We start from the raw sequence: 16,858 nt of genomic DNA on the forward strand, positions 1-16,858 counted from the left end.
TGACATACTTTCCAGAAGGACAACAATTCACAATTTTTTTTTTTTTTTTAATTGGACTTATGAAGGATTCTAATTTGTTGAGATTTATAGTTTTTTTTGTTAAATGTAAGCCACAATCATCTCAATTAAAAAACCAAAGACTTAAACTACTTCAGTATGTGTGCACTAAATGTAATACACAAATTTCACAACTTGAGTTGAATTACTAAAAATAAATGGACTTTTCCACGATATTCTATTATAATGAGATGCACCTGTAGATACTGATCACACTATATTGCTTAATCACACTCTACAGTAAAAAGTGCATCACAATGCAATATAATCTTAATGGCCCTAAAATGGAACTTAAAAAAATATATATATAAATATGTACAAAACATAATTTCTTTGCTTTTACTGTATTTTTTGGATGAAATAGGGCTTGGACTCATTCTGTAAAGATTTTGTCAGATTCATCCTGTTTATTCTTACTCCGACAACAATCTTCTTGTCAGTCAATGAAAGCAATGCAAGTTAACCTGACAATTTTTCCTGTCCATAAAATATGCTCAGAATTCCAGCACAGGCGCCTCTGTCCAATAGTAATAGCATCCTGTATTGTTATGCAAACCAAGCGTATATTTGAATCAATACATGCGTTTCTATATTTAGCAGCACTGCAGGCCTGATTGTCGCCAGTGAGAGTCAAGCAAATCATCGCAGTCACTTACAAGCAGCTCCATTACTGAAAACTGTAGCAGGTTTGTGAGTTTTCTGTGGATGGAGAGTCAACAGAGTGCGGTTTGCTCTGCTGAACTAACAGATATTTGATCATGTAGTCTCAATGGATTTGAAAGCTGATTTGAAGGGTTCCTGGTGCCTTTCTTCATATTGCTTTAGCCCGACTCCCCGTCACAGACCACCTCCATCGCCTGTTGCCATGGTGCTGGTGAAGCTCCCTCCACCATATGCGGGTTTTCATAGATGAACCGTCTGAGCGAGAGATGCTTTCATTATTCAGGCAGCCTTGGCACGCACTTGCAATTATCATAAATATTATATCCTAGTCATATAATAGGAGTTTTCATAAAAATACCCGCTGGACTGCATCATAGTTGCACGCATGCAGCGTCCTTCACCTGTTCATAAAATACGCACATTTACATGTGCATTGATTGGTTTCCTGTCCATGTCACTTCTGCATTTTTGGATTTTAAAGTTAGTAGGCTAAAAGCAAGTAGAGTTTGAAATGACCTTGTGGCCTAGTGAATATTAAAGGAGACGTGTTTTTGTCCTGTGTTAGTGTTTTAGGTCAAAGCTCTGAACAAATGACATCCTGGATGTCTTTATATAATCTCCTGGAGTCTGCTGTCCTCCCACGTTCACAGAAGTGTGTCACGCACACAAAAGTGTGTCAGCGAGGGCTGGGGATTGTAGCCCTTTCAAAATGTCTAGAAAGGAGGAGAAGTATACTATAGAAATAATGAAAATTGTGGTGAAATTATAATTTGTGGTTTCATGCCAATTTATCCTTATAGAAAATGTTTGTTTAATCAAAGATGTGGATTTTTTTAAAGGCCTACAATTTTTTATAAAGGCCAGATTTAAGTGTAATACCTAATATATATAACATATATGTTTTATAAAATATATATGTTATAAATCGGTTTCTTCCAGACAGAGTGTTTGGGTATTTTTCAGTAATTATTTCTGTAATTTGCGTCGTTATGTCAGTGGTGGAATCATTCATTCAACTGATTTGTTCAAAATACTGATTTAGTCAGTGATTCATTCATTTAAGTGATTTGTTAGACCATATAGATTCATGCAGGCACAAAAGAAACTGCTCAATTATGAGTGAGTCATTGAATTGTTCACTTAACTGTCTCGCTGGACCATCCCAAAACAAAACACCACTATAGACGCACTACTGTATTTGTTTTGAACTCTTTTCGCTGATGGAACAACAACAGACAAATTAACTGGTGATATTGTGCCAAGGACGTGGAATTTAGTAGAGACACTTGGGACATGCCCCTACCAATGTCCAGTGACTACTAAATTCCCTAGCAATGATTTTGACCAAACATTTCAATATATGTTTATGTTAACGCTGTTTTCGTAATTTCGGCCAAATCTCAAATAGCTCACACCATTGATATTATCTGAGAAGTGAACAAAGCCGAAGTGTTTAAAGCATATGAGCACAGCTCGGTTTAATGATACGTTTACTGTCTTTAACTTTAGGATTTAGAATGACTTTGATTTAAAGGTATTCAAATGTTGACAAGTATATTTCAAATATGGTGCATTAAGCTACAAACTCAATGATAATGCGCAATATTTTCCATTAAACATGTATTTTGAGCTGCAGCTTGTCTTATTAATGGAGTTTTTTATTAGCAGTAAACAGGTTACCTCACCTGAATATGTTCATAGATTTGTGTAGGGTGTTATCTTTTGAATGGAAAAAAATATTTGATTTGTTTTTTTGCTTATTTTTGTGAATTTAATAAAACTAGTGAGCAGACAGAAAATACCATAAATTTTATGCGCCTATAAGACCCAGGGACGTCGAAAGTGACCTCTTATGCTGCGTTCACACTAAACGTGAATAGAGCATCTGGCGCGAATGATTTCAATGTTAAGTCAAAGATGTTTTTACACGCGTCTGGAGGTCTCTGTTTTTTTTTTTGTTATGGCAGCCGTCCCCTCTGCATATATTATTTTTTCGAGAATGTTGCACTCCTGTTGTTGTTTGTTATTCTGCACGAAACTTAATGCCAATAAATAAGAAATATTGCTGACTTGTGCGTTTCCAGCGCTCTCTTTACGTTCGTCTTTTATTTTTTAATGTTGAAAAAGGAAACGTCTTTTTTTTTGTTGACATGGAAAATCGATTTTACAATCGATTCAATGAACACTTATGTCTTAAAAATCGAAAATGATTTTTTCACAAAAGTGACAGCCCTATTACAAAACTGGAGGACAGGTTGGCTAAACTATGCTTAGTGTAGTTAAACAATCCGAAGAAAACCTTTTTAAAATGGAAAGAAAAGTCACTTAAAAAAATGAAATCGGATGAACATAAAAAAATCTGACATTGCCGAAGTGAACGAAACTTCCTCAGAAGAGACAAAAACAGCAACTAACTTCAGTGTCTGACTTATATTATAATTACGTAAATAAATTTTTTGTGAAATTTAGATTAACTAATTAATCTGTTTGACCTCTTCATATTTAAGGTGGGAATTATTCTTTCATATTTAAGTTGGGAATTTCTTGTTATGAGTTTCAAGAGTATATAAATTAGTAGAGACACTGACATATCCAGCATCTAATAAAATGGGCCTAGAAATACTTTTGTTCAAACAAATAAATGTCTGTTGTCTGCCATTTAAATGCCAAAATCAAACCTACACCCTGTATCGTGCCTAAATATAAATGACTCAGTATGAACTTATTGTTTATGGAAATGTTGTATTAAAGAAATGTCAAAATTCCACTGTTTATGATATTCATATTGGTAAAAACAGCACTCTTGCAGGCATGATATTGCTTGAATAAGCCCTGACTCATATTTAAATATCGAAGTTCTGTTTTGTTTTGTTTTTATGTATACATTACTTATTATGAGCTCATAAAAAAGCATGCACGAAAAAAAAATAAAGGAATCAGAAAAATGTGGTTTAGTTTTTAGAGTGTTACAGTGTCAAGTTGACAAATGTTAGAAGTTGTCTGTGGAGCACATGAGGACATTCAGGTTTCACCGTCATAACAATTATGATCTACGTTAGCCCTCCAATCATTGCTGTGTTGAATAAATGAGTATAAAGAGCAAATGCCTCTTTGTTTTGTTCCAGCTCGGTTGTAGCTCGGTCGTTCCAGCAGAATGCCGTCAGCTTTGGTTTCTGCTGCAGCTGTCAGAAAGCGTATCTATCAGCATGTCCATAACACACTGCAGATGCAAATAGTGTGGCGCTCTGGCCCTGCGTCATTTCCTTACCAGGATACTTTAACCAGAGCCTTTTGATTAATCCTTTGATCTGGATCGGTGCGTGTGAATTAGTCATTATGTTTTAAGTCTGTTTAATTATTTATTCTTGATTTTCCGTCATTGTTTTCTCCGTCAACATTTCCTGTGCTGTTACCTTGTGTGATGTCTGAATGGCTTTTGTCATATTTAACAGCATATTGATTCGGTTCAACAGCATGGAATTGTTTTTGTGAGCTGTGGCATAAAAACTCCCCCTCCCTCTTTTCAGGAGACAGATCTATTGGACATCACCTACATCAAAGATGCAAGAACGGGTAAATGCACCAAAACGCCAAAGGTAAGACTGGTGTATTCAGTGCACCCAACCAGAGGAATACATACAATACAATACAACTAGTTCCAACATATTTTAAAGCAAGAAAAGTTAATACACACTCGTGAATCTTTAGTAGTCAATTTAAACAATTAACCTCATTTTTAACGTCATTTTTTTCAGTTATTTCTTGGGGAATGCCTACCAAATATCATTATGCTACTTGATATTGCACACTGGTATTTGTTATTGTATTATTTTAATGTATTTTCATAATTATAAACATTGGATTTTGTACAGTTTATTGCAAATTTCTGTTCTTCTTTGTAGCGTTCTGCCATGGTTCTCTCGTTCTTTCAGTATCATTAATAGAACAGTTGTTCAATTGTAATAATATTATACATTGTTCATGGAATGTTATTTTGAAACATTTTTGTAGAGTGTTCAACTGACATTTTTTAAATGTTACCACTAATTTCGGAATGTTCAAAGAACATTCAAAAGTAACATTCCCATAATGTTTGAAAATGGTAAAACAGAATGTTCCCATATAACGTTCGGGAAAAAAAACAAGAAGAAAAATATGTTTTAAAAACACTGGACATTTTCGTAACTTAATGAGAACATTAGCAGAATGTTCTAAGAACATATTTTTGTTAGTTGGGTCACCTTTGTCTTTTTATCCTTCAGAAATGAAATGTTTTAATGTTTTGTTTCATCCTAGAGATGGCTGGTCTGTCTTATAAATCACTGAGGAGATTTTATAGAAGCCTGTGGGGCAAATAAATGAGAAAAATACTTGGAAAGATGGGCGTCACTGTTAGAGATGGTGGTCTATCCGTTCTCCTTCATTGGCCTGCAACCATTTATAAGCATGTCATTGTGTAAAGGAGGTTTAGCCATTACTATGGCACGGTGCTCTGTTTCCCAGGTCCTATATAGGTTAATAGCTCTTCTGGGTCATAATAAGCATCTCTCTATGAGGGTAATGGTCTGTGCAATCTAGTGTGGAATGGCCACAGGCAGACAGACTTCTTCACCTACGCTATATCTGGACTGCTGCGGTCTAAATATGGAGCCCGTGGGCTGTGGGTCTCCCAGGTGAACTCTTTCCTGATGCTCATGGGTGTTATTTGTGTCTGTGAAATGAGAGAATGGCACTGGTGCTAAATGAAATGCACAAACGCAGTGAAGAGTCATGACATGTCACACCACAGCGGATGTCAGCAGCACGTCGGCTGTAGTCTTGAGTTTATGCTGTGGATTCATTGATTTCTATGTGGTTGGTGCACCACACGGATGTGGAGGAAAAAGGCTTTGTGAAAGTGGTTGATCATGCAATCAAAATGTAATGAATATTATCTATTGCATCCGGTGGTCTTTGGTTTCCAGTTTGAGTTGCTTGTATTTTATGCTCATAGATACTTAGGTTTTATTCCAAAATTAAATCAAGGAAGTAAGAAAATATTGTAATTTTTGTAAATACTTTATAATAGAAAAATTATAAAGAAATTATTTTATATTATGTTTTTTTTTTTATAAAGAAAACAGGCTTGTTTGAAAAACAAATACTTGTTTATTGTATCATTGTGATTTTGTTAAGCGTAATTTATAAAACATAAAAAGTCATTTTAAATCTTATTTAAAATTATTTATTCTACTTTGAAAAGAAAAATACTTTGGTAGATTTTTTTTGCCATTTTAGCAATAATTTTCACGCATTTTAGTTTTTTTTTTTTTTTTTTTTGGATGTTTAACACATAGTTTAAAAAATGCAAAGAAAAAAAGGCAAGGGTTTGTGAAAGTGGTTGATCATGCAACCAAAATTTAATAATATATTAACTTCTGCATCCATGCTAGGTGGTAAAGATGTGGTTTCCAGTTACTGGTATTTTATACTTATAGTGCTTGATTTTCCCCAAATTTAAGAAAGTAATATGAAAAGTGTATATACAGTTTAGTTAGGTCCACATATATTTAATATTTTAGCTGCTGACCAAAACATATTCAAGTTGTGGGCTTAAAGTGCACTTTCTGAGCCTTAATTAGAGGGTATTCTCGTCAAAATTGGAGGAAATGTTAAGGAAATAAAGGCTCTTTAATGTGTACCTTAATCTTCTAGTTAAGCAGGTAAAAGTTCTGGAGTTGATTGTAAGTGTGCCATTTTCATTTGGAAGCTGTTGCTGTGAACCAACATCATGCAAAAAATATGCATATGTAATTGAATATATAATTCTAAACTGAATACAAATGATTTTTAATTGTATTTCATGTTTTTAAAGAACCATTGGAATATGAGTCTTTTTAGCATTCACTTTCAACCTGTTGTTTGCCGTTTCTGGTTAGTCTGATTATCAGTCTAAATGTGTTAATATTTGTTGATTTCTCTTCATGATCGTGTACTGTGGTGGTCAGAGTGAACCCTACAGTCTCTCTCTCTGCACAGTGATATAAAGCATCTTCTCAGAGCGAGTCCGAGTCAAAGCAGCTGAATAAATCTTGTAGCGGCGCGTTTATATGAAGGTGTCCACGAGCCACAACAAACCGAGGTCGAAGCCATTTCCACAGACGCTGTATGAGTGAGAGAGAGTGAGACGTGATGATTCTGAGGATCGATTGAGCCACTCAGCACATAATAAAACATCATGCATGAAGCTGCTGGAGAAATGCAGCTCTCGCCGGCCAATGTTTTGGAGAAAAATTTGGTTTTTTTTGTGGAAGGGCTGTGTGATATTGAATGTTTACTCAATCTATTATTTAAAGTTATAAAAATGTAACATTATTGTGAATCACCACAATCATGATTTATATAAGCCTTTTTTTATTGTTTTATTCATATATGGTGGTAATTTTTGAAAAAAAAAATACTGTAAATATCAAGACATTTAAAAAGATGTTTGTATATATGTTTGTATATATATATATATATATATATATATATATATATATATATTAGCAATTGTTTATACATGTAATAATGTAATAAGTATAGATTAATGTCTTATTCATTATTTTTTATTAATAATAATCCATTTTTTAATTATGCTTTTTGTTTTTTATGAATAACACATTTTAGTAAGTTATAATAAGCTATTATTATTATTATTATTATTATTATTATTATTATTATATTTACATGTACAAAGTTATTATGTAATAATATAGACTTATGATTTAGGATTATTGCATTTCTAAAAAGATGTTTTTTTACCTTTCTACACTTGAATAAATTATTAGATGATGATTATTATTAAATAAATGTTTTTAAATATATATGCATTTACTCGCTTTCACCACAGGTTTAAAAAAAAAAAAACATTGAAGACTGGAGTAATGATGCTGAAAGTTTGGCTTTGATTACGGCAATAAATTACATTTGACAATATACTCAAAAGAAAACAATTCCGTTGTAATAATATTTGTTTTTATTGTAGTTTTAATAAGATAAATGCAGCCTCGGTGGGCAGTAGAGGTTTTATTTTTATTGTTAAGTTGTCTTGTGTGTTATATGTTATCCGCCTTTCTTTACTTCATTGTAAGTCACCAAGCTCCTTCTCTAATCTTGTGTTTTATTTGTCTCAGAGTAGCAGGTGACTCCTAATTGCAAGCTGCTCAACCAACTTGTTTTATTAAGAAAGGAATTTGAATGAGATTTGAATCACTAATGTGCTGAGACCATGAAAAAATATCCTGATGCTTTTGTTTGCATTTCCTTTTTTTTTTATGTGAGCCGTTAAAGATGTGTTGTTAATTGAAACGAAGAAAGATGCCATTGATTTGTTGTGCGCTTGTGAAGCTGACAGCAGATGAATACAGAAGAGAGCGGAGGAACTGCTCATCTTTCAGGAGTTTTCCGGCTTGTTGTTGGCTTCTCGTTAAAGCTCCCGACGAGAACAATTGCGGCCAGTTTATTACGCCATTGAGAAATAGAGAAGATAATGAGATGGTTTTGTCATAAATGTATATGATTTATAAGCAGAAGTGGGTTTTTTACATGCGCCCATCTGTTGAAAGCAAGCAGAGCTTTGCTAATGGCGCTGCTGCTGGTAACGAACATATGCTTGAGGAACGGCTGTTCCCATTCTTCTGTGAGAGTCTCCCAGTGAAGGCTGCATATAGACATACATGCACCATTTATGAAGGGCATCTTTACTAAACAGTTGCTCCTCTTTTGGGGACAGTATTTTAGCATGTCAGTATTCTTTAATAGTTCCCTTAAAAATTATAATTCTGTAATTTATTTATACATAGAACGCTACATAGCTCTATGAATATTAGGGCTGGGCAAGTTCTCATTACGCATTAACTCTTTCCCCACCAGCGTTTATCAAAAAAGCTGCCAGCGATTTTGATGAGTTTCGCAAAATTTGATGATCTCCAGTATATTTTCCTGTATGAATATTTGAATATGCAATACATATCTCTACTTTAAGGCAAACAAACAAAAAAATTCTGTTTTATTTTTGCAGATGATCACATTCTCATATGCATATGTGTATATAAAGATTAGTTGTTTCTCCGTCCTGTTTTTTGTTCGGTAGGTTTTGTACTCGTTCAGAAGATGTGTAATAGCGCCCCCAAGTGTATAACAGTGAAAACACGAAAAGCCGTAAAAACTCATCAAAAGCGTTTCCTTGTATAAGATGAGATAACTCATCAGTGGTGGGGAAGTAATTAATTAACGCAATTATAATTATATTATCGTGCATTAACGCAGCTTTAATTATTATTCCCACATGCTGCGTTAGGGCTCCGTGATCGTGCAGGTCTCTAAGGTGCCGGTGGTAATGTTATGATTGAGGCTCTGGACTTTATGTTATTATATGTATATTATATTTTTCTATAACAAACTGTAAAATATTTTCTATTGAAATGTTAATGCTCTGGCAGTGGCAAATAGCTTTAGTTTTATATTTAATTTGATTACATTAATGTTTAAGAAATATTTTAACTGCTGTAAAAAAAAGCACTTTATTTGTTTAAAATCAAATTTTATTTCACTTTTGTTCATAAAGCAAAACTTGACTTGTGCATAACAATGCAATTAATTAATTGTGATATTTTTTTTACTATATATATATATATATATATATATATATATATTGTGACGAGTCAGCTGCCTCCTCCCTGATTATCACCGGCACCCCGTCCTAAATCGCCGCCCTTCACCAGGCTCCCGACTGGAGTGGGTGTGTGAGAGGAGGGGCGCTGGACGAGTCAGGGCTGGCGGCGTGTGATGGGGCACACCTGAAGGAAGTGGAGCCTCATTACCGCCGCTGTTTAAAAGCCCAACGCGCCTCTCCTCATGAGACCGGTCTCTTCCCCGTGCATGCACACTGGTGTCCTCGTGGGTCCAGGAAGGGTGCGTTGAGGGACTCCCGCGCCACCAAGACGTGAGCTGCCGGACCCGCGATCCGGATGGGAACCGCACCCGTATACACGGCCGACGGGCCAGGATGCCGGGCCGTCCATCCCCTACCAGCGCCGCGGCCAACGAGAGAGACGCGGCCGCTAGAGGAAGCCGCCGCCCCTCGCGCCCCGGACCAAGGAGGGGAGCGCGTGCGGCCGCCGGACTCCGCCCCTTACCTGGACCCTTCCTCCATGAACACTGCCCGACCCACACGAACCCCGCAGCACAACGAGGACACCAGATTCCCTGTTATTTTGGACACTTTCCCCTTTTGGCCACTTTTATTCCCTGTGTTTTATGATTTCTGTTAATAAAAGCCTCTCCGAGGCCTGACGCCACGCCCACTGTGTCTGTCTTGTGCTCCTCCCGTGACACTGGTGGAGAATGCGGGCAGGCGGAGCCTAGACAGCGCAGTTGGGAACCATCTGGTGACGTCACTCCTTCTCGCTTGCAAACGTTCGTGAGAACCCGGACTGGGACGGAGGAAAACTGGGGACAGCCTCCCAGCCACAAAAAGGGTAAGTGACTTTTCTGTTATGGTCATTTTACCCTGTGGTTGGTTGAGGCTGTCACTAAAACCCGGTTTCTCTGTCCCTGTTCCGGTGCGCTGCGAGAGGGAGGACCGCCCGGAGAGGAATCCCCGCCCACTCCGACCGTAAGGAGCCTGGTTGAGGATGGTAGCACTCCCGTGTGGGTGGCGCCCTGGTGACGGGGATGTCGCTTGGGAGGGGGAATGTGACGAGTCAGCTGCCTCCTCCCTGATTATCACCGGCACCCCGTCCTAAATCGCCGCCCTTCACCAGGCTCCCGACTGGAGTGGGTGTGTGAGAGGAGGGGCGCTGGACGAGTCAGGGCTGGCGGCGTGTGATGGGGCACACCTGAAGGAAGTGGAGCCTCATTACCGCCGCTGTTTAAAAGCCCAACGCGCCTCTCCTCATGAGACCGGTCTCTTCCCCGTGCATGCACACTGGTGTCCTCGTGGGTCCAGGAAGGGTGCGTTGAGGGACTCCCGCGCCACCAAAACGTGAGCTGCCGGACCCGCGATCCGGATGGGAACCGCACCCGTATACACGGCCGACGGGCCAGGATGCCGGGCCGTCCATCCCCTACCAGCGCCGCGGCCAACGAGAGAGACGCGGCCGCTAGGAGAAGCCGCCGCCCCTCGCGCCCCGGACCAAGGAGGGGAGCGCGTGCGGCCGCCGGACTCCGCCCCTTACCTGGACCCTTCCTTTGAAGAACACTGCCCGACCTACACAAATCCCGCAGCACGACGAGGACACCAGATTCCCTGTTATTTTGGACACTTTCCCCCCTTTGGCCACTTTTATTCCCTTTGTTTTATGATTTCTGTTAATAAAAGCCTCTCCGAGGCCTGACGCCACGCCCACTGTGTCTGTCTTGTGCTCCTCCCGTGACAATATATATATATATATATATATATATATATATATATATATATATATAATATTGAGTGCAAATATAAATATGTACATAAAAACATAAATGACCTCATCAGAATATAAAAATCTAGTTTTTTTTCCCTCACTGGTGCAGTATGTGTTCTAATCTCTGTTTTCAAGAGGCAGTTTTACTGTATAATTATAAGGTGTTAAAACCTAAATCAATGCAATATTTTCCTGCTGCTTTAATATGACCTCTTATTATCTCTTACTCATTTTACTGCAACTTTTGTTAAAGTTACATTCATCGAGCGTTTGCTCTAATCCAAAGCCACTTATTACATATAATTTTTATTCTGTTTTATGATGATGATTACTATTTTAATTTTTTTTATGAAAACGTGTCATGATCTAATGCATTTTAATTGCTTATCAGCTAAATATAAAGCCTGCCTCTGATTGTCCAGCGGTCTCTCGCTCGTCTTCGGTGGTTGACAGCGCTCCAGTGATTCTGGTCATAGCTCTGCGTTTTGAAACGACACGCTTTGGTTAAATCCGGCTCCTGGAGGCAGCGAGGTCTCGGTGCATGTTGCCATAGAAACTCTGGTGCAAAGGCTCCCTGTGTGTGACTGGAGCCAAAGGCACCGGAGCTAATGAGGTTGTGAGAAAGTGCGTCCAACATGGAGAGGAGCCTCGCGGAGCGCAAGGTGACAACAATGACAGCAGCGGCTCTCCAGACGCTGACTCATCTGATTTAAACAGTGCTGCCATCATCACAATCACTATGCATTTCACTGCATTCGTTCCTGGAAGAAAGAGACGCGTCGTTGATGATCACAGATGTAGGTGGACTGACGCTTTTCTTGGTGCGCGTGTTTGGATCTCGCAGCTTTGTTAGTGGTGTTTGCTTGGGAAAGCATGAGCAACGATTTTCAGTGATTTGAATAAACATACTACCATGGGCTGCGCAGTTTGGGGGAAAATATCATAGTAATTCTTCCGGGGTTTTTTTTTTTGTGTGTGTTTGGATGTGTAAAAAAACACCAGGTTTGGAATACTTCTTTGTTGGGATGCATTATCCGGCCAAAAATTGTGATTGATATGACCCTAAATATAACTTAAAACAACAACAATAATAGTGATACACTAAACTCCTATTTTTTTTTTTTGTCAAGTGCAATCTGAGTGCAATCTTCTGTCATAATTTGGCCAAAAGAATATGTGATTATATATCAATATGATTAATTTAAATAAAAAAATATATAATATAGGAGTGATGCAGCAAACTGATTTTTTTTAAAAACATAATATCAACTTAATTAAAAATTTTAATTTGCCAAAAGCGTAAACTGACAAAACACGGAAAAACACGACCGACTGGAGGCGTGACATGTGGGTGGAGCTAAAGAATCACGAGCGCGAGTAAGCTTTTGCGTTGAGAGCGTTTGGAAGCTGTGACATTACCGTGAGGGAAAAACCATCATCCAAAACAAACCATGGCTAACAGTCAGATTCAGCGTATATTTATGATCCAGAATCAGATCCAGAGGCTGAAACTGAACGAAAGCAGCAGCAGCAACGACTCGCTCCGAGCGGGGCTCGAACCCGGGTCACCGGCATGGGAGGAGACCAAGGGGCAAGGAACTCGACCGGAAGTTGAAGTCGGTTGGGGGCTGCCATCTTTTAGCAGAACTTCACTTGCGTTAGCATTCCCATTGACTCCCATTCATTTTGGCGTCACTTTGACAGCGAATAACTTTACATCTGAGGCGTTTAAAGACTCTGTTTGTCCATTATTTATTTCTAAAGGTACACGACAATGTATAAAGGGCTCCATTACCTTCTATGTTACATTATGGCCCCGTATAAACAGTTTTTGTAAAAAATAGGCTAACGATTGCGTCATAACCACTCGGCTCTCTGTCGCATTACCGTACAGACAGGTGGAGAAGCTCGCAGCAAATTAACTTAATATGGCGTACTGGCGTTACATTTTAAAATACTATACAAAATAATTAATCAGAATACTTACTCCTGCTCACTCACGCCAAACTCCCCGCTCAAGCTCGCCGTCTCTGCAAGATTAACGATGGCAGTTTGCACGCACAGATACTAGAAGATTTACATCTGTCAGACAGGTTGCTGACGTCGTCAAGCTTCGTTTGAGTCTGCGCGTCAGAAACGGAAGTGCTAAAAAACGCTAAAACTGGGCTTCATTTGTCTCAATTGAGTTCCAATGGGGTCGCTGTGTCCATTTCTTTTACTGTCTATGGAGGGGACGCACTAACAAGGAGGCAGAGATATTTGAAGCAGGTTTACTCACCGCCTGCGGTTCCAACACACGATCGTGACCCTTTTTCGTTGGGACTGCATCATCCTTAAGAAATAAACGATGTGCAAATCCGTCGTCAAACTGGGCCTTGTTTGTAAAACAAGCATCTTCGAAATGCAGGGAACAAACACAAACACTTGCACAACTCCGTTGATGCTCTGTAAAAATAAACTCCATCCACTGGTCCCTTAATGCTGTTTCTCTTTTGGTAATCTGTGCAGGGTTGTCTTGCCCTGGCAACCAAAAACACACTTCTTTTGTGACATTTCGCGACGCTCTCGCTCTGATCAGTGAATGTCTGTTGTGCTCTCAGTGCTCTGCTATACGGGAGCGCGCGCTCTTCCGGCAGAAGTGCCTCAGGACCCATATAAGGAAATTCCGCTCCATCTAACGTCACACAGAGCCATACTCGAAAAAAACTTTCCAAAAACTTTTTGGAACAGAAATACTCCTTCAAATGTACAACTTAATTTTTGAAACTTTGTCCATGTTTAGCATGGGAATCCAACTGTTTAACAGTGTAAAAAACTCAGTATGCATGAAATAGCATTTCACCCCCCCCCCCCCCCTTTAATAACCAGTTAATCACATTTATGTAAATCACAAACTGGTTTACATATAAACATTTAAATTGCACACAAAATGTAATTTAATAATCAATTAATTACATTTATGTGATAATGAACACTAAAATACAAACTGAGTTGCATGTAAACATTTAAATGTGTGTGTGTGTGTGTGTGTGTGTGTGTGTGTGTGTGTGTGTGTGTGTGTGTGTGTGTGTATATATATATATATATATATATATATATATATATATATATACATATATATATGATTCTTATGTATTAAGATGTAATTATGTTTCTACTCGAGTTTATTGTTGAAATAAACATTTAAATGGTGGCTTTAATAAAAAAAATGTTTTCATGACAGATTTTGCTTAAACTTACATTAAATGATGAATGCAACAGTAAAATATAATATCTATGTAGTGAATATATTTCAATTGCTGATATTTTGGTGCATCACTAAAAATATATAAATGATGATTAATAATTAATTAATAATGCAATTATAAAATACACTTTATAATATTATTATTAAATTAAAATATTAAACAAAATAGAAATTTGCATAAGTGCAATATTTAAAATTAAAAAAAATATATTGTTTGGATTATTGTTTTATTCCAGGCAGCGCTGGATTCCTGAAGACAGAGAGAGAAATGAACACAGCTGTAATATATGCAGGTCTGCAGATACATTTAGATTTTGCTCTCAGCAGTACCTTTCATTTCACCCGGCGTCCTGCAGAGAATAAAAAAACAGATTTGCATGAAACAAGCGCACGTGAGAGAATCACAGACCTCACATGATGATACAGAATCTGTGTTTGAGACTATTATCATGCTGAAGACTGCCGTTTATCAGATATATGCCATGCTGGATGAGCCAAGAACATGCTTGCATCATGATGTTGATTTTTTGCACAAGAAAGCATCATAAAAATATGAAAAATAATACATGCAAATATGTTTTTTCATACTTAAAAAATAAAATGCAATGAAAATGATCATGCAGCATGCACAGGCTATTTACAGGCTTGATCTTTTTTTAGCACACATCTGTCCGGCTGACACAGAACTCCCCTTTTAAAGAGTCAATTTAATATTCAATAACTGCATGTATTATTCATGTGCTATTCAGAGCTCGTGTCTGCTGTACACACAACGGCTTTCACTAATGAACGTGTGTCGTCTGTCATGCTGTCGGAGGAAAGCACTTTAAGTGAAAGTCTAACAGTAGTCTGGCTGCAGGGGCCCCGGGGCCAAAACCAGGAAAATCCTGCCGGAAACAGAACTTCACTGGAACATGATCACAGACAAATTTTAGAATAAAATTGTGTAAGTGTTATAAATATTTTAGTATTTTTCCCCATGCAAAAGCTTTAAAGGTTCCCTTTGCTTTCTGCCAAAATAAAAGTTTTGATGTTTTTGATGTTTTAACTTTTAAAATCATTAAAAAATATATTTTATAATTTTTTATTATACTTGATTTTTTAATTTGACAGTTAAATATTACAATAGTTGTTTATATTATTTAGCTTTAATTTAGTGTTTTTATTTTTTAGCATTTTATTTTTCGGAATTTTTTCATTATTTTTTAATAATTTAATATATTTGTATATATTTGTTTTATTGAGTAATTTTTTTAAAATTATAATACTATTACTATTTTGATTTTTATATACATAATTATATAATTATAATATTTTTTATATTTTATATATATAATTACATATTTTATATAATTATAATACTATACTATATTTTTAAATTATAATACTATTATTTATTTTTATTTAATAATTTTTCTTGTTTTTTGATGTATAATTTGTTTTGTTAAATATATTTTTATATTTACATAATTTACAGTTGCAGGTTCTGTACTATAGGTCCAAACGGCCTGAAGGACATTAAACTTATGCTTATAGTTCACCCAAAAATGACAATTTGGTGAAAACGTGTTCACCCTCAGGCCATCCAAGATCAGGATGAGTTTGTTTCTTCATCAGATTTGGAGAAAAGTAGCATTGCATCAGTGTCTCATCAATGAATGCTCTGCAGTGAATGGGTGCCGTCAGAATGAAAGTCCAAATAATCCACAGCACTGTTTTTATCAGCTGTTTGGACTCTCATTCTGACGGCACCCGTTCACTGCAGTGGATTCATTGCTGTGCAAGTGATGGAATGCTACATTTTGAACTCACAACCTTTGGATTACAAGTCTGAATCTCTAATCATTAGGCCACAACTTCCCCAAATTTTTCAGAATGAATCAAATATTTATGAGCATCATTTAGCACACGCTAGTTTGGATCCAGACATTGGTGGCGCCGATCAATCATTTGGCCCCTGAAGTGGTGAGAAGACAATTGAGGCTGTAATATTACTGGGTGAAGCCACACTGAAATTAGTGAAGCTCCCGGAGCGTGATGGATTTAGATGCTGTAATAGCGCTCTTTTCCTCTGGGTGTGTTGTGGGCATATTGTTTTTGTGAGTCACAGCCGGAACTCATTTTTGTTTTTGATGGAAAAAAACCATCAGGTCTTTTTTCCCCATTAGTTCTTGTGCTCTCGTGTGCTTTGAGATTTCACTTCTCCTCATGAAAACATCCAGACCCTTGATTATGTGTGTTCAATTTGTCTCTGCTGACATGCATCGCATTCACATGATATGCATTTCTTGTGATTGTTAATACATTTCCTTTTGGGTTATTTTTAGATTTAGTTATTTAAAAAAAAAAGTGTTGAGTCATTGCAATAAATTTCCATTTAAAATCTGGGTCCGTAAATTAAGTTAAATAAAAGCAAAATGTTATTGGGTTACTTTTGTATGATGAAAAAAAGTTAATTTAAAAT

At 37.2% G+C, this 16,858-nt stretch overlaps 2 protein-coding genes across 2 annotated transcripts in view; one reads left to right on the forward strand and one right to left on the reverse strand.

Moving 5' to 3' along the window:
- LOC127976343 (zona pellucida sperm-binding protein 4-like) overlaps positions 1–16,858 on the reverse strand; it is a 191,339-nt gene that overhangs the window by 66,644 nt on the left and 107,837 nt on the right. The window lies entirely within an intron of this gene.
- Positions 1–16,858, forward strand: part of LOC127976340 (1-phosphatidylinositol 4,5-bisphosphate phosphodiesterase beta-1-like) — a 63,293-nt gene that overhangs the window by 11,512 nt on the left and 34,923 nt on the right. Inside the window, exon 3 of the mRNA XM_052580701.1 lies at positions 4,248–4,316. Within this exon, the coding sequence (XP_052436661.1) occupies positions 4,248–4,316 (69 nt within the window). The remainder of the gene's footprint in view (positions 1–4,247; positions 4,317–16,858) is intronic.

This window comes from Carassius gibelio, chromosome B17 (assembly GCF_023724105.1).
Source record: "Carassius gibelio isolate Cgi1373 ecotype wild population from Czech Republic chromosome B17, carGib1.2-hapl.c, whole genome shotgun sequence".
Lineage (NCBI taxonomy): Eukaryota > Metazoa > Chordata > Actinopteri > Cypriniformes > Cyprinidae > Carassius > Carassius gibelio.